Source organism: Gigantopelta aegis, chromosome 11 (genome assembly GCF_016097555.1).
Source record: "Gigantopelta aegis isolate Gae_Host chromosome 11, Gae_host_genome, whole genome shotgun sequence".
Lineage (NCBI taxonomy): Eukaryota > Metazoa > Mollusca > Gastropoda > Neomphalida > Peltospiridae > Gigantopelta > Gigantopelta aegis.
The window spans coordinates 22,059,693-22,085,117 of record NC_054709.1 but is presented as its reverse complement, the minus strand read 5'-3'; the positions used below and the strand labels follow the sequence as shown (position 1 = coordinate 22,085,117).

The 25,425-nt window shown below is 37.1% G+C and overlaps 1 protein-coding gene across 3 annotated transcripts in view; it reads left to right on the top strand.

Annotated features, from left to right (window-relative positions):
• Positions 1 to 13,261, top strand: part of LOC121385628 (PTB domain-containing engulfment adapter protein 1-like) — a 110,985-nt gene extending 97,724 nt beyond the window's left edge. For all 3 annotated transcript variants that reach the window (XM_041516381.1, XM_041516380.1, XM_041516378.1), the window contains 2 exons: positions 3,923 to 4,059; positions 8,476 to 13,261. In XM_041516381.1, coding sequence (XP_041372315.1) covers positions 3,923 to 4,059; positions 8,476 to 8,556 — 218 coding nt within the window. In that variant the 3' untranslated portion in view covers positions 8,557 to 13,261. The remainder of the gene's footprint in view (positions 1 to 3,922; positions 4,060 to 8,475) is intronic.
• The last annotated feature ends 12,164 nt before the right edge of the window (positions 13,262 to 25,425 follow it).

Here is a 25,425-nt window from a genome sequence, read left to right as displayed (position 1 = left end):
GTATGTGCATTATTAAAACAAAACCATTTCAATAGCAATTTTGCTTGGAATTTCCCAGTGTTCTGAAAACGAAAACATCAAGTTCCCAGTTTATTGTTATTGTAAAGAGATGCAAAGCGATGTCATTGGAAAACTGATGTCATTCAAATACAGAATTAGATATATTATTACAATGGCCACATTAAAGTAAAAACCGGTCTACTTACCTTGACCCCTGTCAAAATTCTATATTGTGCAGAGAATGCTGTTTACAGGTCAGTATGTTTTATTTTTCATAATTTTAGACAAAATGAAAGAAATTAAAAGTACCTTTCATCAAATGTATCAATTATCATGTCAAAACATTACCGTTGAATATGTTATTTCTTTGGGTCTGAAGTCAAAACAAAGGGACAAAGTGACTGGCATGAACCTTGGTACATCATATGATGTAGTACAAATGTATGTGCTGTTTGTTTTATTGGGATGTGCATATAATTGATAACATAGCAGTGTATTTTCCATGCTGTTAAATGGATCTCAGAACAGTATGGAAACCCCCAATTCATAACATAATTATAATGTATATCATTTGAAAATTTAAATCTATTTTTGCTGTTATAAATGATGGCTGGAGTAATAACTATATAGGTTTCCTTCGTGGTGCATTTGTAATCACTACAGTAGTGACTATTATCACTACAATAGTGACTAGTATCACTGCAATAGTGACTAGTATCACTGCAATAGTGACTAGTATCACCACAATAGTGACTAGTATCACTACAATAGTGACTAGTATCACAATAGTGACTAGTATCACTACAATAGTGACTAGTATTACTGCAATAGTGACTTGTATCACTGCAATAGTGACTAGTATCAATACAATAATGACCAGTATCACTACAATAGTGACTAGTATCAAAACAATAGTGACTAGTATTAAAACAATAGTGACTAGTATCACTACAATAGTGACTAGTATCACTGCAATAGTGACTAGTATCACTGCAATAGTGACTAGTATCAAAACAATAGTGACTAGTATCACTACAATAGTGACTAGTATCAAAACAATAGTGACTAGTATCACTACAATAGTGATTATTATCACAATAGTGACTAGTATCACTGCAATAGTGACTAGTATCACTACAATAGTGACTAGTATCACTACAATAGTGACTAGTATCACTACAATAGTGATTATTATCACAGTAGTGACTAGTATCACTGCAATAGTGACCAGTATCACTACAATAGTGACTAGGATCACTACAATAGTGACTAGTATCACTGCAGTAGTGACTTGTATCACTGCAATAGTTACTTGTATCACTACAATGGTGACTAGTATCACTACAATAGTGACTTGTATCACTACAATGGTGACTAGTATCACTGCAGTAGTGACTAGTATCACTACAATAGTGACTAGTATCACTACAATAGTGATTATTATCACAATAGTGACTAGTATCACTGCAATAGTGACTAGTATCACAATAGTGACTAGTATCACTGCAATAGTGACAAGTATCACTACAATAGTGACTAGTATCACTACAATAGTGATTATTATCACAATAGTGACTAGTATCACTGCAATAGTGACTAGTATCAATACAATAGTGACTAGTATCACTACAATAGTGACTAGTATCACTGCAATAGTGACTAGTATCAGTACAATAGTGACTAGTATCAATACAATAGTGACTAGTATCAATACAATAGTCACTAGTATTACTGCAATAGTGACTAGTATCAATACAATAGTGACTAGTATCACTGCAATAGTGACTAGTATCACTGCAATAGTGACCAGTATCACTGCAATAGTGACCACTATCACTACAATAGTGACCAGTATCACTACAATAGTGACCAGTACCACTGCAATAGTGACTAGTATCACTGCAATAGTGACTAGTATCAAAACAATAGTGACTAGTATCACTACAATAGTGACTAGTATCACTATAATAGTGACTAGTATCAGTACAATAGTGACTTGTATTAATACAATAGTGACTAGTATCAGTACAGTAGTGACTAGTATTACTGCAATAGTGACTAGTATCAATACAATAGTGACTAGTATCACTACAATAGTGACTAGTATCACTGCAATAGTGACCAGTATCACTACAATAGTGACCAGTATCACTGCAATAGTGACTTGTATCACTGCAATAGTGACTTGTATCACTACAATAGTGCCCAGTATCACTGCAATAGTGACTTGTATTACTGCAATAGTGACTTGTATCACTACAATAGTGACCAGTATCACTACAATAGTGACCAGTATCACTGCAATAGTGACCAGTATCACTACAATAGTGACCATTATCACTGCAATAGTGACTTGTATCACTGCAATAGTGACTTGTATTACTGCAATAGTGACTTGTATCACTACAATAGTGACTAGTATCACTACAATAGTGACTAGTATCAGTACAATAGTGACTTGTATCAATACAATAGTGACTAGTATCAATACAATAGTGACTAGTATCACTGCAATAGTGACTTGTATTACTGCAATAGTGACTAGTATCAGTACAATAGTGACTTGTATCAATACAATAGTGACTAGTATCAATACAATAGTGACTAGTATTACTGCAATAGTGACTAGTATCAATACAATAATGACCAGTATCACTACAATAGTGACTAGTATTAATACAATAGTGACTAGTATCACTACAATAGTGACCAGTATCACTACAATAGTGACTTGTATCAAAACAGTAGTGACTAGTATCACTGCAATAGTGACCAGTATCACTACAATAGTGACTAGTATCACTACAATAGTGACTAGTATCACTGCAATAGTGACTAGTGTCACTACAATAGTGACCAGTATCACTACAATAGTGACCAGTATCAATACAATAGTGACCAGTATCACTACAATAGTGACCAGTATCACTACAATAGTGACCAGTATCACTACAATAGTGACCAGTATCACTACAATAGTGACCAGTATCACTACAATAGTGACTAGTATCACTGCAATAGTGACTAGTATCACTGCAATAGTGACTTGTATCACTGCAGTAGTGACTAGTATCAAAACAATAGTGACTAGTATCACTACAATAGTGACTAGTATCACTACAATAGTGACTAGTATCAAAACAATAGTGACTAGTATCACTGTAATAGTGACTAGTATCAATACAATAGTGACTAGTATCACTGCAATAGTGACTAGTATCACTGCAATAGTGACTAGTATCACTACAATAGTGACTAGTATCACTACAATAGTGACCAGTATCACTACAATAGTGACCAGTATCACTACAATAGTGACCAGTATCACTACAATAGTGACCAGTATCACTACAATAGTGACTAGTATCACTGCAATAGTGACTAGTATCACTGCAATAGTGACTAGTATCACTGCAATAGTGACTAGTATCACTACAATAGTGACTAGTATCACTACAATAGTGACTAGTATCACTACAATAGTGACTAGTATCACTACAATAGTGACTAGTATCAAAACAATAGTGACTAGTATCACTGTAATAGTGACTAGTATCAATACAATAGTGACTAGTATCACTGCAGTAGTGACTAGTATCACTGCAATAGTGACTAGTATCACTGCAATAGTGACTAGTATCACTGCAATAGTGACTAGTATCACTGCAATAGTGACTAGTATCACTGCAATAGTGACTAGTATCACTACAATAGTGACTAGTATCACTGCAATAGTGACTAGTATCACTGCAATAGTGACTTGTATCACTGCAATAGTGACTAGTATCAATACAATAGTGACTAGTATCAATACAATAGTAATTATTATCAAAACAATTGTCACAGTACTTTTCATCGTTTTGAAGACCAGGTTTCTTTTCATGAGTATTTGTATTCACATTGTATTATTTTTCATTTTTAGCTGCATCTTTTAACCCCTTTGCTGCTGCAGGAGCCTCTTCAAGCGACGATCCGTTCGGAATGGGAAAATTTAACCCCTCCACTTCTGACCTTGACCGTGCTATTAACAATGTCGACCAAGAGTTGTTAGATTTACAGGTTTGTCAAGTTAACTTTGTCTACTTTTATTTATTCAAAAATATGATGTATAGTTCAGTGGTAGACCACTCACTTTCTTTTCCCTGGATGGGTGGGGATGGGGTTGGGGATGGGGATGGGGTTGGGGATGGGGTTGGGGATGGGGTTGGGGTTGGGGATGGGGATGGCGTTGGGGATGGGGGACAGGGCAGGATTTAGCCCAGTCAGTTGTGTTCAGTTCATATGTTTAGAATATATCATACCCCCTCAAAGGTGGTGGTATGTGCTGTCCAGTCTGTGGGAAAGTGTATATACAAAATTCCTTACTCCTAATGGAAAGATATAGCAGGTTTCCACATATACAGTCAAACTTCAATATTTTAAACTTCAATCTCTCAAAAACTTTGATCTCTCATAAACTTTGACCTTTCAAACTGAATTGCTATACAAACTTGTAATGAAACCTCAAACTTTGAAAACTAAAACAACCTTGATTTCTCAAACTAATGTTTAGGTCCTACAATAGATATACAAACTAGTAATGAAAACTAAAACAACCTTGATTTCTCAAACTAATGTTTAGGTCCTACAATTGCTATACAAACTAGTAATGAAAACTAAAACAACCTTGATTTCTCAAACTAATGTTTAGGTCCTACAATTGCTATACAAACTAGTAATGAAACCTCAAACTTTGAAAACTAAAACAACCTTGATTTCTCAAACTAATGTTTAGGTCCTACAATTGCTATACAAACTAGTAATGAAAACTAAAACAACCTTGATTTCTCAAACTAATGTTTAGGTCCTACAATTGCTATACAAACTAGTAATGAAAACTAAAACAACCTTGATTTCTCAAACTAATGTTTAGGTCTTACAATTGCTATACAAACTAGTAATGAAAACTAAAACAACCTTGATTTCTCAAACTAATGTTTAGGTCTTACAATAGATATACAAACTAGTAATGAAAACTAAAACAACCTTGATTTCTCAAACTAATGTTTAGGTCCTACAATTGCTATACAAACTAGTAATGAAACCTCAAACTTTGAAAACTAAAACAACCTTGATTTCTCAAACTAATGTTTAGGTCCTACAATTGATATACAAACTAGTAATGAAAACTAAAACAACCTTGATTTCTCAAACTAATGTTTAGGTCTTACAATAGATATACAAACTAGTAATGAAAACTAAAACAACCTTGATTTCTCAAACTAATGTTTAGGTCCTACAATTGCTATACAAACTAGTAATGAAACCTCAAACTTTGAAAACTAAAACAACCTTGATTTCTCAAACTAATGTTTAGGTCCTACAATTGCTATACAAACTAGCAATGAAAACTAAAACAACCTTGATTTCTCAAACTAATGTTTAGGTCCTACAATAGAGATTTAAAGGGACAGACCCTAGTTTTTAAACACTACAGCATATTTTATACTATTTAGAGACGTTTATGATCACTGAAATCAAACATTACTTATATTTTATTGTTTAGATGATCTATTTCCATAGAACCGAAGAGTTTCTGATCATCCTGGTGTTTGTAGTACTAAAAATAGCATTTTTCATATTTTTAAAAATGTAGCCGGTTTCCTCTGAATTACCAAATGTTTGACATCCAATAGCTAATGATTAATTAATCAATGTCCTCTAGTGGTGTTGTTAAACAAAACAAACATTTTGTGTAGTGTGATTAAAGAAAAGAAACTTTAACTTTCTAACATGGTTATTTTGACCTCGATGTCCTTCAGTTTTCTCATACTTTCTAACATGGTTATTGCGACCTCGGTGTCCTTCAGTTTTCTCATATTTTCTAACATGGTTATTGCGACCTCGGTGTCCTTCAGTTTTCTCTTACTTTGTAACATGGTTATTGCGACCTCGGTGTCCTTCAGTTATCTCTTACTTTGTAACATGGTTATTGCGACCTCGGTGTCCTTCAGTTTTCTCTTACTTTGTAACATGGTTATTGCGACCTCGGTGTCCTTCAGTTTTCTCTTACTTTGTAACATGGTTATTGCGACCTCGGTGTTCTTCAGTTTTCTCTTACTTTGCAACATGGTTATTGCGACCTCGGTGTTCTTCAGTTTTCTCTTACTTTGTAACATGGTTATTGCGACCTCGGTGTCCTTCAGTTTTCTCTTACTTTGTAACATGGTTATTGCGACCTCGGTGTTCTTCAGTTTTCTCTTACTTTGTAACATGGTTATTGCGACCTCGGTGTTCTTCATTTTTCTCTTACTTTGTAACATGGTTATTGCGACCTCGGTGTCCTTCAGTTTTCTCTTACTTTGTAACATGGTTATTGCGACCTCGGTGTCCTTCAGTTTTCTCTTACTTTGTAACATGGTTATTGCGACCTCGGTGTTCTTCAGTTTTCTCTTACTTTGTAACATGGTTATTGCGACCTCGGTGTCCTTCAGTTTTCTCTTACTTTGTAACATGGTTATTGCGACCTCGGTGTCCTTCAGTTTTCTCTTACTTTCTAACATGGTTATTGCGACCTCGGTGTCCTTCAGTTTTCTCTTACTTTCTAACATGGTTATTGCGACCTCGGTGTCCTTCAGTTTTCTCTTACTTTCTAACATGGTTATTGCGACCTCGGTGTCCTTCAGTTTTCTCTTACTTTCTAACATGGTTATTGCGACCTCGGTGTTCTTCAGTTTTCTCTTACTTTGTAACATGGTTATTGCGACCTCGGTGTTCTTCAGTTTTCTCTTACTTTGTAACATGGTTATTGCGACCTCGGTGTCCTTCAGTTTTCTCTTACTTTGTAACATGGTTATTGCGACCTCGGTGTCCTTCAGTTTTCTCTTACTTTGTAACATGGTTATTGCGACCTCGGTGTCCTTCAGTTTTCTCTTACTTTGTAACATGGTTATTGCGACCTTGGTGTTCTTCAGTTTTCTCTTACTTTGTAACATGGTTATTGCGACCTCGGTGTTCTTCAGTTTTCTCTTACTTTGTAACATGGTTATTGCGACCTCGGTGTCCTTCAGTTTTCTCTTACTTTGTAACATGGTTATTGCGACCTCGGTGTCCTTCAGTTTTCTCTTACTTTGTAACATGGTTATTGCGACCTCGGTGTTCTTCAGTTTTCTCTTACTTTCTAACATGGTTATTGTGACCTCGGTGTCCTTCAGTTTTCTCTTACTTTCTAACATGGTTATTGCGACCTCGGTGTCCTTCAGTTTTCTCTTACTTTGTAACATGGTTATTGCGACCTCGGTGTTCTTCAGTTTTCTCTTACTTTGTAACATGGTTATTGCGACCTCGGTGTCCTTCAGTTTTCTCTTACTTTGTAACATGGTTATTGCGACCTCGGTGTCCTTCAGTTTTCTCTTACTTTGTAACATGGTTATTGCGACCTCGGTGTCCTTCAGTTTTCTCTTACTTTGTAACATGGTTATTGCGACCTCGGTGTCCTTCAGTTTTCTCTTACTTTGTAACATGGTTATTGCGACCTCGGTGTCCTTCAGTTTTCTCTTACTTTGTAACATGGTTATTGCGACCTCGGTGTCCTTCAGTTTTCTCTTACTTTGTAACATGGTTATTGCGACCTCGGTGTCCTTCAGTTTTCTCTTACTTTGTAACATGGTTATTGCGACCTCGGTGTTCTTCAGTTTTCTCTTACTTTGTAACATGGTTATTGCGACCTCGGTGTCCTTCAGTTATCTCTTACTTTGTAACATGGTTATTGCGACCTCGGTGTCCTTCAGTTATCTCTTACTTTGTAACATGGTTATTGCGACCTCGGTGTCCTTCAGTTTTCTCTTACTTTGTAACATGGTTATTGCGACTTTGGTGTCCTTCAGTTTTCTCTTACTTTGTAACATGGTTATTGCGACCTCGGTGTCCTTCAGTTATCTCTTACTTTGTAACATGGTTATTGCGACATCGGTGTCCTTCAGTTTTCTCTTACTTTGTAACATGGTTATTGCGACCTCGGTGTCCTTCAGTTTTCTCTTACTTTGTAACATGGTTATTGCGACCTCGGTGTCCTTCAGTTTTCTCTTACTTTGTAACATGGTTATTGCGACCTCGGTGTCCTTCAGTTTTCTCTTACTTTGTAACATGGTTATTGCGACCTCGGTGTTCTTCAGATTTCTCTTACTTTGTAACATGGTTATTGCGACCTCGGTGTTCTTCAGTTTTCTCTTACTTTGTAACATGGTTATTGCGACCTCGGTGTCCTTCAGTTATCTCTTACTTTGTAACATGGTTATTGCGACCTTGGTGTTCTTCAGATTTCTCTTACTTTGTAACATGGTTATTGCGACCTTGGTGTCCTTCAGTTTTCTCTTACTTTGTAACATGGTTATTGCGACCTCGGTGTCCTTCAGTTATCTCTTACTTTGTAACATGGTTATTGCGACCTCGGTGTCCTTCAGTTTTCTCTTACTTTCTTTCTTTTCTTGTTTTCAGACGGGTTTCAGTCGGGGATTGTCTATAGGAACAGACGACTTTTCATTGGATGACCTGGATCCACTGAACCAGAAACTTTAGGTCAAGAGGTCACAAAACCTAACGGTCACAGTTCAGCATAGTCTATAATACTCAGAAGGACGTAACATTTGAAACATGGCGGCTTGGACTATGAGAAGAGAAGACTATGAAATGTGGACTCCGTAATGCCACATCTGTATTAATGCAGCTTTTACGTCAAATATTGTTAATATATCGTTAGTAGGACACAGCCTTATTTTCTAGTACTATTATTAATAATACATTTGTATTAAAACAGAAACAGTTGGATCTCGCTGGGTCGAACTCGGAAAAATTGATTACACTGCAACGCTCAAATCAACAATGAAGTCCTGAGTTATACTTATTTTACACATTTTAAGATGGAGGTAAATTTCTGTGTTACCTGTCGTCAAATTTTTTTGATTTTGCACCTGCAATAGTTGATGCAGAACCGTGGCTTTTAAAAACAGCTTTTGTTGGTGGTTGGGTTGGGGGAAAGCAGTAATTACAATATCGGTGACTCATTGTTAATATCCATAAACAGAAGCTCATTTATATTGTCATCACTGGGATCAAGGAAACTGCTTAAATTCAAATTCAGAGTCAAAACTTCATTGTGCATAAATCAGAGGATTGTGCTGGTTATTGAGTGTATGGATGTCATTTTATTCCACATGTACTGAATACACACACTACAGTCCGTCCCATTCTCCTACAAAAAATGTTTTTAGTAAATAATTTCAGTTTTGTTTGACATAAGAAGAATAGTAAAAGTGTTTTGGAAATAACAAAAAACTACTATATTTGTGTTTGATTTAGAAAACGATCTGGTTAGAAATAAATAACTTGTAGTAAATTCCATTGCATGAAAAAAGGCGTTCCCTGTGGGATGGACTACAGTTATATGCAGTATTTAATTTTGTTTATATATTTACGCTATTTCCGTGTATTTGACATATTTATATGATTCGTTTAGTTAGCAGCATAATGTGCAGATAGCTGTTAATTATTAATGAAATCAAGCTTTAAAATTTAATATATTTATTTGCTATGTGTATGTAAGGAAACTTTAAATACACTGAATAAGTAGACAGCCTAAAACGGACTGAGGCAAAGCTGAAGAAATGAAGTGTGTTATTGGGAGCTGTGCTAACACAGTAGAAATTACAAATACATGTAATTGTACCAGTGCATAAGAAATGGGAGTTACTTATGTCCTCCATAAGCAAATAGAAGTTAACTTTGTAGTTGTATAAGAAAGTAGAAGTTAATTGTGTTGCTGCATAAGAAAATGGGAGTTAACTTTTTTTGCTGCATAAGAAAGTAGGAGTTAACTGTTTTTCTGCATAAAGAAAGTGGGGGTTAATTGTGTTACATACTGCATAAGAAAATGTAAGTTAATCATGTTACTGCATAAGAAAGTAGGAGTTAATTGTATTGCTGCATAAGAAAGTAGGAGTTAATTGTATTGCTGCATAAGAAAGTAGGAGTTAATTGTATTGCTGCATAAGAAAGTAGGAGTTAATTGTATTGCTGCATAAGAAAGTGGGAGTTAATTGTATTGCTGCATAAGAAAGTAGGAGTTAATTGTATTGCTGCATAAGAAAGTAGGAGTTAATTGTATTGCTACATAAGAAAGTAGGAGTTAATTGTTTCACTGTATAAGAAAGTAGGAGTTAATTGTATTGCTGCATAAGAAGTAGGAGTTAATTGTATTGCTGCATAAGAAAGTAGGAGTTAATTGTATTGCTGCATAAGAAAGTAGGAGTTAATTGTATTGCTGCATAAGAAGTAGGAGTTAATTGTATTGCTGCATAAGAAAGTAGGAGTTAATTGTATCTGCATAAGAAAGTGGGAGTTAATTGTATTGCTGCATAAGAAGTAGGAGTTAATTGTATTGCTGCATAAGAAAGTAGAAGTTAATTGTATTGCTGCATAAGAAAGTAACAGTTAATTGTATTGCTGCATAAGAAAGTAACAGTTAATTGTATTGCTACATAAGAAAGTAGGAGTTAATTGTATTGCTGCATAAGAAAGTAGGAGTTAATTGTATTGCTACATAAGAAAGTAGGAGTTAATTGTATCTGCATAAGAAAGTAGGAGTTAATTGTATTGCTGCATAAGAAAGTAGGAGTTAATTGTATTGCTGCATAAGAAGTAGGAGTTAATTGTATTGCTGCATAAGAAGTAGGAGTTAATTGTATTGCTACATAAGAAAGTAGGAGTTAATTGTATTGCTGCATAAGAAAGTAGGAGTTAATTGTATTGCTGCATAAGAAAGTAGGAGTTAATTGTATTGCTGCATAAGAAGTAGGAGTTAATTGTATTGCTGCATAAGAAAGTAGGAGTTAATTGTATCTGCATAAGAAAGTGGGAGTTAATTGTATTGCTGCATAAGAAGTAGGAGTTAATTGTATTGCTGCATAAGAAAGTAGAAGTTAATTGTATTGCTGCATAAGAAAGTAACAGTTAATTGTATTGCTGCATAAGAAAGTAACAGTTAATTGTATTGCTACATAAGAAAGTAGGAGTTAATTGTATTGCTGCATAAGAAAGTAGGAGTTAATTGTATTGCTACATAAGAAAGTAGGAGTTAATTGTTTCACTGTATAAGAAAGTAGGAGTTAACTGTTTTGCTGCTACATAAGAAAGTAGGAGTTACATGTAATTGTTTTACTGTAATGGGAGTTATTTATGTTACTCTAACAGGGTACATCTCCCAAAGTGTAATATTATCAGTGTCTTCTAGTATTTACATATCTGTCTGTGTATCTAGCTGTGTATTGTGTATGTTATATGTCTTGACAGTTGCTCATAATCTTTTGTAATCTATCAAAATATCAGCTTTTTAAAAATAAAATATTTGATATTTTGTTTAACACATGATGTTTATACTCAGCTTAATATTCAGTATTAAATATTAACACAATCATTATTAAGGGTCAAGGTCACTTTCATGTCCACAAATAATTCAGATATACCACAAAATAAAAGAAATCGGTACTGAATATATAATAAGTAAGTTTTATGAATATTTATTTTTGACTGCATATCTCACTTCACACGGTAAAGTATGTGTGCACTGTATATTTCTATACAATGTGTTATAATATACAGATGTTGACTACATAATTATACATTATAATGAATGTGTACTAATCGTTGTAGACAATGAAACAGATGTATGCGTTGTCAAAAATGTACACTGCAGTATAATGAATATATATACCCGGTACTCAAGAACAAAAGTTTAGCAAATATCTTTTATGACATGTAAATTTGCCATGGTTGAATAAACTTAAAAGAAAACCAAGCTCTCCTGTTGTTTTAAGGCTAAGGTTGATGAATTTATGTTGGTAAACATTTCGGACGTGAATACTAATTAATAAAAATAGGTTAATTTATAAATGTTATGCCATTTCTTTTATCATTAGCTAAACTTTCGTTGTTGAGTAATATATATATACATATTGCATAAACGTTGGGTTTTTTAGTTTTTTTATTCATAATGTAGCAGCAATTGACAGCAACCAACAAAAAGAAGGGTCATAGGCTCACAACACATAGCTCATACACATTTGCAGTATTTGTAATTACCGACAAATAAAACATGTCACAGGAAAAAAAAAAATTGTCTAGATCAGTCTAGATGTCTAGCTTATTTGTGGGAGTTGCTGTATAGATGCAATTACGGTTGGTTCGCGTACTGTACATATACTAATTCTATACATTGAAAAACAAATTATACATTATGTATTTCATACATCATAATAAATGTATGATTGTATTATTATGAATGTATACGAAGTATATACATTTAAAGAAATGTATACATTGTAATGAATGTTTATAAGTATACATTACATGTATATCAGTTATGTAATGTAATGATGTATTAAGTAATTATGTCCATGGAAACGATGTGTTATGTAAATGTGTACATTGTGTTTGGACAGTTAGATTCTGTGTAAGCTTTGTGTATAAATTTATGCAATCCTATTTTTGTAATGAAATATTTGTGTGTGCTTTGTCTTGCTTTTATAAGATTATAATTTACAGGAACTTTATTTAGCATTTTAGACACTTTTGCTAAATTTATTTATGCAACAGGGAGCAGTAATTGTATGCAAAATGTATAGTCTCCCAAGTTCTAGACGTGAAATTTTTGCAAATTGTAGAGAAAAAAGAAGAGAAAAATAAAAGAGAGAAAACCAATGTTTTCCGAAATCATCAAATGCTCAATTCAGGTTCATGAAAAATTCAGTGAGTAACATTACATTTTATGTGCATGCTTTTCACAAACACTTGGAATCACCGTTTAAAAGGTGGTTCATGAGCGCTGCACTACATGGTAAAAATGTCCATTGAACTCCTTCTTGAGCAGGTTGAAATCTGTCGTGTGTTTGGACAGACAGCCACAATAGCGTGTTTGAACCTTAAGTGGATAGAAGCACAAAAAGTTAAATAAAGATGTGCACTATATTTGGATGTATTGTAGGAATATGTGACATTCCAGCTGAAATTCAGTTTTATAAAAACAACAAATTAACATGTTTTCTTGATTATCAATTATATTTATTTCCCTTTTTTTCATGTCTCAATGGCCAAGTTAGGGTAGTTACTGTTTGAAATGAATGCATTTTATGGCTAATATGGGTTTTTTAAATGTGCACTGTATTTGGAAGCATTATAGGAATATGCGACATTTTAACTGAAATTAATTTTTATAAAAACAACAAATTAACATGTTTTGTTTTTATTATTAAGAATTATGATATTTCCCTTTTTTCATGTCTCAATGGCCAAGGGTAATTACTTCTTGGAATGAATGAATTTTATGGCTAATATGTTTTTAAGATGCCAATTTTGAGAACTGCAAAAGAACAAAATCACCAAACCAGTGACACTCCCCTATGGTCTCTCCTGTGGTCTCCCCTGGTGATGCACTGAAATATATTTTTTTTAATTCTGGGGGAGAGGAACTAATTTGTTTCAGAGCCTGTTTCACTAAACTCTGACAACTATGTGATCTCACGTTGCCATGCAATAAGGCTTGCAAAGACGATGGGATGTTTAAGAGAGCTTTAGCGAGCTGTAAGGATGAGGCCCTTGTTCTGTAGATGGTGGACAATCTTTTCAGATTCAGGGGTCTTGCTACATGCCATAAGCAATGGCGGGCCCGCTATCTCTTAAGACTAATTTCCAATACACCCACCATCCATTGGCAGCAATAGTAATATCTGCCATCCGTTTATTTAGGCCGCCATCCAAAATCACAAGTCATGCCATCGTCTTGAATCGTCTTGAACTACCAGAGTAATCAGGTTCATCATCGTTTACAAGACATTTTCGAAGTACTTGCACCCTGCAAATCTTAGGTACCATCCCTTCCATCGCTTTCCTGAATACTGGAGAGACCACTGAGATTTATTTGTGATGTTCCAAATTATACAATATTTTAATGTATGTCTGCTGCCTACACCTACCCCCTCCCCCCACACCTGCCTTCCATATGATCATTTGTAGACTGGCCTTGATCAACCGGCCTTGGTGGTGTAGTGATTAAGCCATCTGACCTAAGGCTGGTAGGTACAGAGTTCGCAGCCCGGTACCGGCTCCCACCCAGAGCAGGTTTTAACGACTCGGTGGGTAGTAGGTCAAATGTCAGTAACGGGACTGAACCCATTCAACGTGGAACCGTTCTTCAATTATAATGCCTGTTACTTTTGATGTCACCTGGCATGAAGAATCGGAGTGCACCCCATCCACCCCACCCTTGTATTTGCAAATGCCATGAAACATCTAGTGTTTAGCAAATTAAAGGGACATTCCTGAGTTTTCTGCAATTTTTAAGATGTTAGGTGTAAGACAACTAAAGCCTCTTCTCAATCACTAACAACTAACAACTAACAACTAACCCACTGTCCTGGACAGACATCCCAGATAGCTGAGGTGTGTGCCCAAGAATCTTAATTGGAATTAAGCATGAAAATAACTTAAACTGGCCCAGATCGTCTAAACTCTGATTAAAGACTGAAAAGTCAGGTCATATTTCTGGAGATTTACGTAATTAATTATAAAGACTGAAAAGTCAGGTCATATTTCTGGAGATTTACGTAATTAATTATTATGCCAAACTAGTTGTCAATGACAGTAGAAAACAAACAGGTGATGGAAGGTGAAGACATGTTTTATTTGCTTCAGCGCTGGGTGTATTTATTTCTCTACTGATTCTGGGATGGGATTTAGCTCAGTTGGTTGAGTGCTCGCATGAGGTGCTTGCATCACAGGATCAAACCACCTTAGTGGATCCATTCACCTGATTGGGTTTTTTCTCATTCAAACCAGTGCACCACAACTGATGAAAGGCCATGGTATGTGCTATCCTGTCTGTGGGAAACTACATATAAAAGATCCCTTGCTGGATTAGAAAAAATGTGGCTGGTTTCCTCTGATGACTACGTGTCTGAATTACCAAACGTTTGACATCCAATAGCCGCTGATTAATTAATCAATATGCTCTAGTGGTGTCGTTAAACAAAACAAACTTTTATTACTGATTCTAAACAAATTACTGTTTTATATTCCTGAAGATAGTAGAGGGTTTTAATTTTCAGAAGTCTACTACATCTGTATCATTTGATTTGCTGCAAAAATCTACCTGACCCACTATTTTAGCATATTAATGGGGGGGGGGGGGGGGTTGTTTGTTTTTTAGGGGTTTTTTTTGGGGGGGGGGGGTTTAAGATTATCTTAAGAATAGTTAAAAAAAAATTAAGTAAAAGCTAAAAATCATTTTTGAATGGATAATAATATTTTTGTTTTTGTATTTGTAAGATCCAGAGAAGGGGTTTTTTTCAGTTTATTTAGTGACGATGTGTATAAGCAGATGGTTGATTTGTTGCATATTATTTGTTTTAAAGCTTGGCCTAAGCGTGTGCTATACATTCCTTGCTTTATGCTTTGATTTATTCATTTGTTATGTTGTATAAAAGAACATTTTTGCTACCTCTGTAGGTGAACAGTTTTGTACAGAAACGTTTCTTACGGGCAGATCCAGAATATTTGGAAGGGAATTATTTAGTTTAGGAAGGGCTGACTTTTTTTAAACACAGGTGTTTAAGCAGTGTAAATGTATGAGTCACACATGTGTGAGACATAAACAGGATCTGTAAATTTAACTCATTATCTTTTAATATTTAAAACTATTTGAAAAGAAAGGAATAATTAAAAACATATATATACACACACACACACACACACACATCATACCTATATATTTCAATTCCATCTTGTATTATGTTATGTATGTGTGATATTTATAGATCATGGACATACTAAGTATTTTTCTTCACACTATAATGGCAAGGGAGGTAACTCATGACAAATTCGCTACAACAGCAAATATGATATAAAGTTAGTGGTTTTTTTACAACACCACTAGAGCACATTGATTTATTAATCATCGGCTATTGGATGACAAACATTTGGTAATTTCTGACATAGACTTAGAGAGGTAACCTGCTACAATTTTCAATTAGTAGCAAGGGGTCTTTTATGCACCATCCTATAGACAGGATAGCACATACCATGGTTTATGCTATACCAGTTGTGGCGCACTGGCTAGAGCGAGAAATAGCACAATGGGCCCACTGACGTGAATTGATCCCAGAGTGAGCGCTTTACCACTGGGCCCCACAAATATGACATAATGACAAAATGAGCCAGAGACAAACGTGGTCATTGTAACGAGGTCTGACTACATGTACAGGTATATGTACTACTGTGAGAAAATAGCCTTGAAGTAACTACATTGAGCACCAGATAATTTTAGTAGGTTACGGTCTGACACAGAGTTGGTCAACGAACATTCCTTTTTATCCTCCAACCACTGATTGTATTGACGGATTATGATGACGGGTAAAGCAGAGTCGTATACGTACAGTAGCAGGATATGACATGATGTCATACATGTAATGTTACGCACATAGCTACATTACAAAATCACTCATTTGACTTGTAGGTCATCGTACAAAGTAGCTGAAATAACAGAATTAATAGCTTTTCCCTTAATTTTTATGGTCTGCAGGATAAAGATAATAACTAGTTAATGATGTAGGATATCGGCTTTATACTTTTCAGGCCGAATTTCTTCGCCGAATTTCCCATTCTTACCATCACAGGATAACGCCAATATGCTATATCATTAACTAGTTATTCTCTATATAATGGCTGTCAATTAAAGAAGTTTGCTTTCATTTTTACAAACATTCCTCTTGTCTCCACCCTGGGTCTGTCACTGAATATATTATTCAGCATTGTAGGGGGGAGGGGGGTTCTCCCCTGTTAATAATGGATCTGCCCCAGTGTCTGCACTATTTTCTTTGTACATAAATGTATGCATCCATCTGTGATGAAATGAACTGTACAGAATGATATGTTGACAGATGATATGTAAATTGACAGAAGATGAATACAAAGTAAAAAATCTCAATTGCTGTGTTTGTTATTATTAACCACGTGAGAAAACTAATATTTATTTATGATATCACACACTGATAAAACACATATGTGTTACCGATTTAAAGATGTATGACCGGCTCCTAAGTGATATCCCTGTATCCAGTGTAAGAAAGCATGATCAAAACTGATTGCACTTTGATGTATATGTTAACCTGAAATTGAATGCTCCGTGATGCATTAAGTTAGTGCTAGTGACTATATTTTAGATGGAAAAGACTTTTTCTCCTTTTTTTAATGTGATTTTTGAGGATATGTAAGAAATAGAATGTTTAAAGTTTGATCCGATCCGAAAAACATTTTCATGCTCATGTACCACTACGGTTTTGAGCATGTCTCTCCTCCCCCCCCCCCCCCCCCCCCCCATCCCCGGGTTCAAGTTTGAGTATTTTTCTTTACATCATACACCAAGGGAGGTAACTCATGACAAATTCGCTACAGCAGTTTGTTTTGTTTAACAACACCACTAGAGCACATTGATTTATTAATCATCGGCTATTGGATGTCAAACATTTGCTAATTCAGACATAGTCTTAAAGAGGAAGCCCACTACATGTCAGGTTAGGTCAGAGAGTTTAACATGCACATTCAGAGCAAGCTGTTATAGCGCACGCCTGTCCTGGGCACAGGTGTCTGCCTCAACCGGTTCCTCCGTCCAGGACAGGAAAGGGGTGGGGAGGATGAAGGGGGGGGGGGCACCTGCAGTTGGGTGCAAGGGAGCACCTGCAGTCCGACCGTTATCGGTAACAAGCAGAGTGGTGGTTTGGTGCTATGGAATTTTGAGTCCCGAAAGATGAGTCCAAAGAGAAATGGGGTGCATTTATGAGAAGGAAATTGGGTGCATTTTTGAACGGTCTGCCGAAATAGTAAAGAAGGGAGCTACGTATAGTTTTGGAATTTAGTAAGCCGAGAGTAACTCGTTAAGGGGACTTTAAAAGGGCCTGAACTGTTCAGCTCGTGGCATGACAACCCAGGGGAGATTCCAGTAGTAGCAAGGGATCTTTTATATGCACCATCCCACAGACAGAATAGCACATACCACAGTATTTGATAAACCAATTGTGGTACACTGGGTTCACCGATGGGGATTGATCCTAGAAAAATGTACATTATAGTGTCCATTACATACCATTTATCTTACAACTTATTTAAAACCTATCCAATTCACTTTCACTAAATAAATTCATTTTGAAACACCTTGTCAGATAAATGGTATCCATAGCCACTCGGTAGTGTTCTCTGTTTATTCTAGTTGTTACGGTTTATTGGTATACAAAATCTCACATGCATAGTATGTGTTCACCCAAATGATGTCATGTCCCTAGCCAGGGAAGATGTCATGTTGCTAGCCAGGGAAGATGTCATGTTGCTAGACAGGGATGATGTCATGTTGCTAGCCAGGATGCTCGGCATTCATTCAATACCATAAAATTCAACCAACTTTTCAGATTAAGTAAGTTGTGATCACAGACCAGTTGTTTTTCCATGTTATTTATTGCACTTGTTTATAGTGTGGACAAAATTATGTTTCTACTAGAAAACAAACAATACAATTTTTATCATTTTACTATGCCATGATAGCATGATGTGTCTGGGATAACCTATGCAAACATTGTGAAATCAAGTGCTGTGATTGGTCAAAACACCTTACCGCATCATCGGGATTCCCATTGGAATGCCATATTGATGTACTTACCTTGTTTAACACCCAATAGCCGATTGTTATTTTTGTGCTGGGGTGTCGTTAAATATCCATTCATTCATTCATTCCCATTGGAATGCAAACTATGCAAACACTGACTGGCCATTTAAATTGAAACATTTAAATAAATAAAAATTTGAAAAGCTGTGCAATGAATATCATGAACCGCAATTAATCATCACATGTACACTACAAAGTATATCACATGTTATGCTAATCTCAAACTATCAACTGTCATGACAAAGTTGGCCAACTCACCAATATTTGTACTTCTACAACTGTCCAGTTGCTGTAGTCGGAGTGCTTGTATACAATTCGAGTCTCATCATAAGTTGCTGTAGTCGGAGTGCTCGTATACAATTCGAGTCTCATCATAAGTTGCTGTAGTCGGAGTGCTCGTATACAATTCGAGTCTCATCATAAGTTGCTGTAGTCGGAGTGCTCGTATACAATTCGAGTCTCATCATAAGTTGCTGTAGTCGGAGTGCTCGTATACAATTCGAGTCTCATCATAAGTTGCTGTAGTCGGAGTGCTCGTATACAATTCGAGTCTCATCGTAAGTTGGGAGTGGGGGAATTACAACACAACTTGAGTTGGCCAACTCTGTTGTGGCAGTTGATAGTCTGAGCCTAGTATTAGACTCCTCATACATGAAGCTGTACGTAGTCATTAAATGAATATTCTTGTCCATTCCTGCCTCAACGTAAAGTTATTGTTTAAGACCACCATATGAACTCACAGATTAAGTAGTTATGAGCTACAAGGTGCAAACAATTCCAGGTGTGTTGGAGCATGGGGGCTCAAAAATATTATTGGTATTAAATGTATTACACTTGTAGAATGCAGGAAATTGCATTTCTGGACATTTAGTTTTCAAACTTTTACAGTGAAGCATACCCCAGAACCCCATAGAAACTTTGCTTGTGCCCTCAATGTCAGTCAGCCTTCCCTCTATGTCTACTTGCTTCCGCCGTGCCTCATTTTATAATTATCACGCACAATCCTAACATGACAGGATCTAGCCCAGTGGTAAAGCACTTGATGCACAGCCAGTCTGGGATCGATCCCCATCAGTGGGCCTATTAGGCTATTTCTCATTCCAGCCAGTGCATCACGACTGGTATATCAAAGGCTATGGTATGTGTTATCCTGTCTTTGGTGCATATAAAAGATCTCTAGCTACTTTTGGAAAAATGTGGTGGGTTTCCTTTCTAAGATTATATGTTGAAATAAGCAAATGGTTGATGTGCAATAGCTCTAGTGATGTCGTTAAACAAAATAAACTTGTTTTAACTTGAGAGGAAATGTGCTATGTTTTTATATTAGCAGTAAGGGATCTTTTGTATGCACTTTCTCACAGACAAGACAGCACATACCACAGCCTTTTGGGATGGGTGAAAACAAATAGTTCCACGGAGAGGGTTCGACCTTGAATATTGACAGAGGTAAATTTGGTCCTTTTCCTAAAGATGTGTATGCATCATTTAACATTTATAATACAAGCCTGTAAGGGAGGGTGTGTGTGTGTGTGTGTGTGTGTCTGTGTGTGTGTGTCTGTGTGTGTGTCTGTGTGTGTGTATGTGTGTGTGTCTGTGTGTGTGTGTGTGTGTGTGTGTGTGTCTCTCTGTCTGTGTGTGTGTCTGTGTGTGTGTGTGTCTGTGTGTGTCTCTGTGTGTGTGTGTGTCTGTGTGTGTTCTTTTCCTAATGATGTGTATGCATCATTTAACATTTATAATACAAGCCTGTAAGGGACGGTGTGTGTGTGTGTGTCTCTGTGTTTGTGTGTGTCTGTGTGTGCCTCTGTGTGTGTGTGTGTCTGTGTGTGTCTCTCTGTCTGTGTGTGTCTCTGTGTGTGTGTGTGTCTGTGTGTGTGTCTCTGTCTGTGTGTGTGTCTGTGTGTGTGTCTCTGTCTGTGTGTGTGTCTGTGTGTGTGTCTGTGTGTGTGTCTGTGTGTGTGTCTGTGTGTGTCTCTGTGTGTGTGTGTGTCTGTGTGTGTCTCTCTGTCTGTGTGTGTGTCTGTGTGTGTGTCTGTGTGTGTGTCTCTGTCTGTGTGTGTGTCTGTGTCTGTGTGTGTCTCTGTGTGTGTGTGTGTGTCTGTGTGTGTGTCTCTGTCTGTGTGTGTGTGTCTGTGTGTGTGTGTGTGTCTGTGTGTGTGTCTCTGTCTGTGTGTGTGTCTGTGTGTGTGTATGTGTGTGTGTCTCTGTGTGTGTGTGTGTCTGTGTGTCTCTGTCTGTGTGTGTGTCTGTGTGTGTGTCTGTGTGTGTGTCTGTCTGTGTGTGTCTGTGTGTGTGTCTGTGTGTGTGTCTGTGTGTGTGTCTGTGTGTGTGTCTCTGTCTGTGTGTGTGTCTCTGTCTGTGTGTGTGTCTGTGTCTCTGTGTGTGTGTGTCTGTGTGTGTGTCTGTGTGTGTGTCTGTGTGTGTGTCTGTGTGTCTGTGTCTGTGTGTGTGTGTGTGTGTGTGTGTGTGTGTATCTGTGTGTGTGTATGTGTGTCTGTGTCTGTGTGTGTGTGTGTGTGTCTGTGTGTGTGTCTGTGTGTGTGTCTGTGTGTATGTGTCTCTGTGTGTGTGTGTGTGTGTGTCTGTGTGTGTGTGTGTGTGTGTGTGTGTGTCTGTGTGTGTGTATGTGTATGTGTCTGTGTGTCTGTGTCTCTGTGTGTGTGTGTGTGTGTGTCTGTGTGTGTGTCTGTGTGTCTGTGTCTCTGTGTGTGTGTGTGTGTGTCTGTGTGTGTGTCTGTGTGTGTGTCTGTGTGTCTGTGTCTCTGTGTGTGTGTGTCTGTGTCTGGGTCTCTGTGTGTGTGTATGTGTCTGTGTCTGGGTCTGTGTCTCTGTGTGTGTGTGTGTGTGTCTGTGAATCTGTGTGTGTGTCTGTGTGTGTTTTGTGTGTGTAAGTGTGTGTGTGTCTGTGTGTGTGTGTTTTTTTGTGTGTGTGTGTGTGTGTTTGTGTGTGTGCGTGTCTGTGTGTGTGTGTCTGTGTGTGTGTGTCTGTGTGTGTGCGTGTCTGTGTTTGTGTCTGCATGTATTTTGTGTAAGTTTGTGCGTGTGTGTCTGTGTGTGTGCATGTCTGTGTGTGTTTTGTGTGTGTCTGTCTGTGTGTGTGCATGTCTGCGTGTGTGCGTGTGTGTGTGTGTCTGTGTGTGCATGTCTGTGTGTGTTTTGTGTGTGAGTGTCTGTGTGTGTGCATGTATGTGTGTGTGCATGTGTGTGTGTGCGTGTGTCTGTGTGTGTGTCTCTATGTCTGTGTGTGTTTTGTGTGTGTCTGTGTGTAAGTGTGTGTGTCTGTGTGTGTGCATGTCTGTGTGTGTTTTGTGTGTGTGTCTGTGAGTGATGTGTGTGTGTGTGTGTGTCTGTGTGTGTGCGTGTATGTGTGTGTTTTGTGTGTGTGTGTGTGTGTCTGTGTGTAAGTGTGTGTGTGTGTCTGTGTGTGTGCATGCCTGTGTTTTGTGTGTGCGCGTATGTGTGTGTGCGTGTATGTGTGTGTAAGTGTGTGTGTGTCTGTGTTTGTGCGTGTATGTGTGTGTTTTGTGTGTGCGTGTCTGTGTGTGTGCATGTCTGTGTGTGTTTTGTGTATGTGTGTCTGTGTGTGTGCATGTCTGTGTGTGTTTTGTGTGTGCGTGTCTGTGTGTGCGCATGTCTGTGTGTGTTTTGTGTGTGCGTGTCTGTGTGTGCATGTCTGTGTGTGTTTTGTGTGTGTGTGTCTGTGTGTGTGTGTGTATGTGTGTGTTTTGTGTGTGTGTGTGCATGTGTGTGTGTGCGTGTGCATGTGTGTCTGTGTGTTTGTGTGTGTGTGTCTGTGTGTGTGCATGTGTGTGTGTGTGTCTGTGTGTGCGTGTATGTGTCTGTGTGTGTTTTGTGTGTGTGTGTCTGTGTGTGTTTTGTGTGTGTGTATGTTTTGTGTGTGTGTGTGTGTGTGTTTTGTGTGTGTGTCTGTGTGTGTGTTTTGTGTGTGTGTCTGTGTGTGTGTTTTGTGTGTGTGTCTGTGTGTGTGTTTTGTGTGTGTGTGTGTGTCTGTGTTTTGTGTGTGTGTGTGTGTGTGTGTGTGTGTGTTTTGTGTGTGTGTCTGTGTGTCTGTGTGTGTGTTTTGCGTGTGTGTATGTGTGTGTTTTGTGTGTGTGTGTGTCTGTGTGTGTGTTTTGTGTGTGTGTCTGTGTGTGTGTCTGTGTGTGTGTTTTGTGTGTGTGTCTGTGTGTGTTTTGTGTGTGTGTGTGTGTCTGTGTGTGTGTTTTGTGTGTGTGTCTGTGTGTGTTTTGTGTGTGTGTGTGTTTTGTGTGTGTGTGTGTGTTTTTTTGTGTGTGTGTGTGTGTGTGTGTGTGTCTGTGTGTGTTCTTTTCCTAATGATGTGTTTATGCATCATTTAACATTTATAATACAAGCCTGTAAGGGAGGGTGTGTGTGTGTGTGTGTGTCTGTGTGTGTTTTGTGTGTGTCTGTGTGTAAGTGTGTGTGTGTGCGTCTGTGTGTGTGTGTCTGTGTGTGTTTTGTGTGTGTGTGTCTGTGTGTGTGCATGTCTGTGTGTGTCTGTGAGTGTTGTGTGTGTGTGTGTGTATGTCTGTATGTGTGCTTTGTGTGTGTGTGTGTCTGTGTGTGTGTGTGTGTGTGTGTGTGTGTGTCTGTGTGTTTTCTGTGTGTGTCTGTGTGTGTGTGTCTGTGTGTGTGTGTGTGTGTGTCTGTGTCTGTTTGTCTGTGTGTGCATTTGTGTGTGTGTGCGTGTGCATATGTGTGTGTATGTGTGAAAAATATTTTTTTGTTCTAAACTATATAAATAAAGGTAAAAATATGGCTTGTGCCTCCCCCTACTGGAGGTTGGGCACCTCCCCCACTCTAGATATCATTCGTACGGGCCTATTTGTAAAATTTGCTCTTATTTGTAAACAGACAAAATGATATTGGATCAGATTTATTGCAATCTTATGAATATTCAATACATTCAATACAAAACTTATATACTGTATGTACAATATGCACAATGATAAAATGTATATTGCATACATAACAATAACATTCTGATATACCACAAGACTTAGAATGATAATTTTTGTCAATTCTTTTTGGCTGAAGTGAGAGTTAATTTAGATTGTAAACTGATGGCGAGTGTGTTCTGTATTGTGATTGGTTAATTACATTCTTTTTCCGGGATGAAATAAAAATGACACCTGGAAAACTAATGATGTCATTAGAAAGTGACGTCATTAGTAATTGGAACAGGCCAAGTTGACGGTTAAGGGTCTACAGTTAGATTGTTTTTTGTTTGTTTTCAAGAAATGCCAAATATACAGTTAGTTCTGTAGAAAAATGATTCCGTTTACAATGGACATAACCATATTGAGTTTTTAGATTTGCAGATGTTATTGTCTATTGGATGCCTGCAAATGTTTCATTCTTAATCTCAGGCTAACGCCTTCAGTCAAAAATGACATTTGTGGGATCAAATAGACAATAACACTCACAAATCTAATAACTCCATATGGTTATCTCCTAATTGGTTTATTCTTGTATCCAATTAAAGGTTAATTTTATAATAAAATTACTATGAGCTGTTCTGTGTAACTTTGTTTTATTGTGTACTTTATATTCCCCGTAAAATGTGTAATTCCAACTTTTTTAAGTTATAAAATACCAACATTAAATGGTCCAAATTTTATTCAAAAAGAAGGGCACCTAGCTTATACGTGACACCATTGTAATATTTTCAGTGTGTACACTACAGCCAATCAAACAAATTACATCACTGTTCAAGAGAAAATTATACAGACTACATCACTATTCAAGAGACATAACTCTTGGTCTTTTTTCCTTTTAGGCTACAAGGAATTTTAATTTTTATAAAATTTAAATACCAGTACTGTAAAATAAATTATTTTCGCGTGGTTGATAAAAATTGGACATTAAAAAAAAAAAAAAAAAAAAAAAAAAAATGTAGTCTCATTCAATGAGGGATAAGGGATTCATAAAAATAAATGCTCGCGAACGGACTCATTTTCATTTAATTGTGAAAATTTTATCCCACAAAAATAAAGTATTTTACAGTAGCCTTCACTGGAAATGAAAATATATGGATTTGATATGTAGCTATAACTTGGCGAAACAAACATACTTAATACCACCTGTAAAAAAGGATACACTTTTCATACTCCACGGATGTTTGATAAAAATGGCTAAAACTGTATAATTACTTTTATTAAAGTATGTCAACAAACATTATGCTGTCTGATTAAGTCCTTAGCTGCCACAATTGAACTTTTCTAATATTTAAAGTCTGGTGTCATAAAATGATAGCATCGTTTACTAATGCTAAGTATAAACACTAACCGTGTAATCAATTCATGTGCATTCTCTAGCAGATAAGACTCCCATTATATGCGGTTATGTGGGATAGAAAAAGTACATACGAGGTGGTGGAAATTTCAACATGGGACGAGGCTTGCCAAGTCCCTTGGTCGAAATGTTCACCACCACACCAAATCACCCTACCCCACTCCATCTTGACATGTTAAATGGTAGTTGGGTCCATTGTTTAATAGACTGCTACTGAAGACGCCCCCACCCCACCCCACCCACTCCACCCCACCCCACCCCAACCCAGACCACCCCACTCCACCTTGACATGTTAAATCGTAAGTAGGTCCGTTGTTTAATTGACTGCTACTGAAGACACTCCTACCCCACCCCACCCCCACTCCATCTTGACA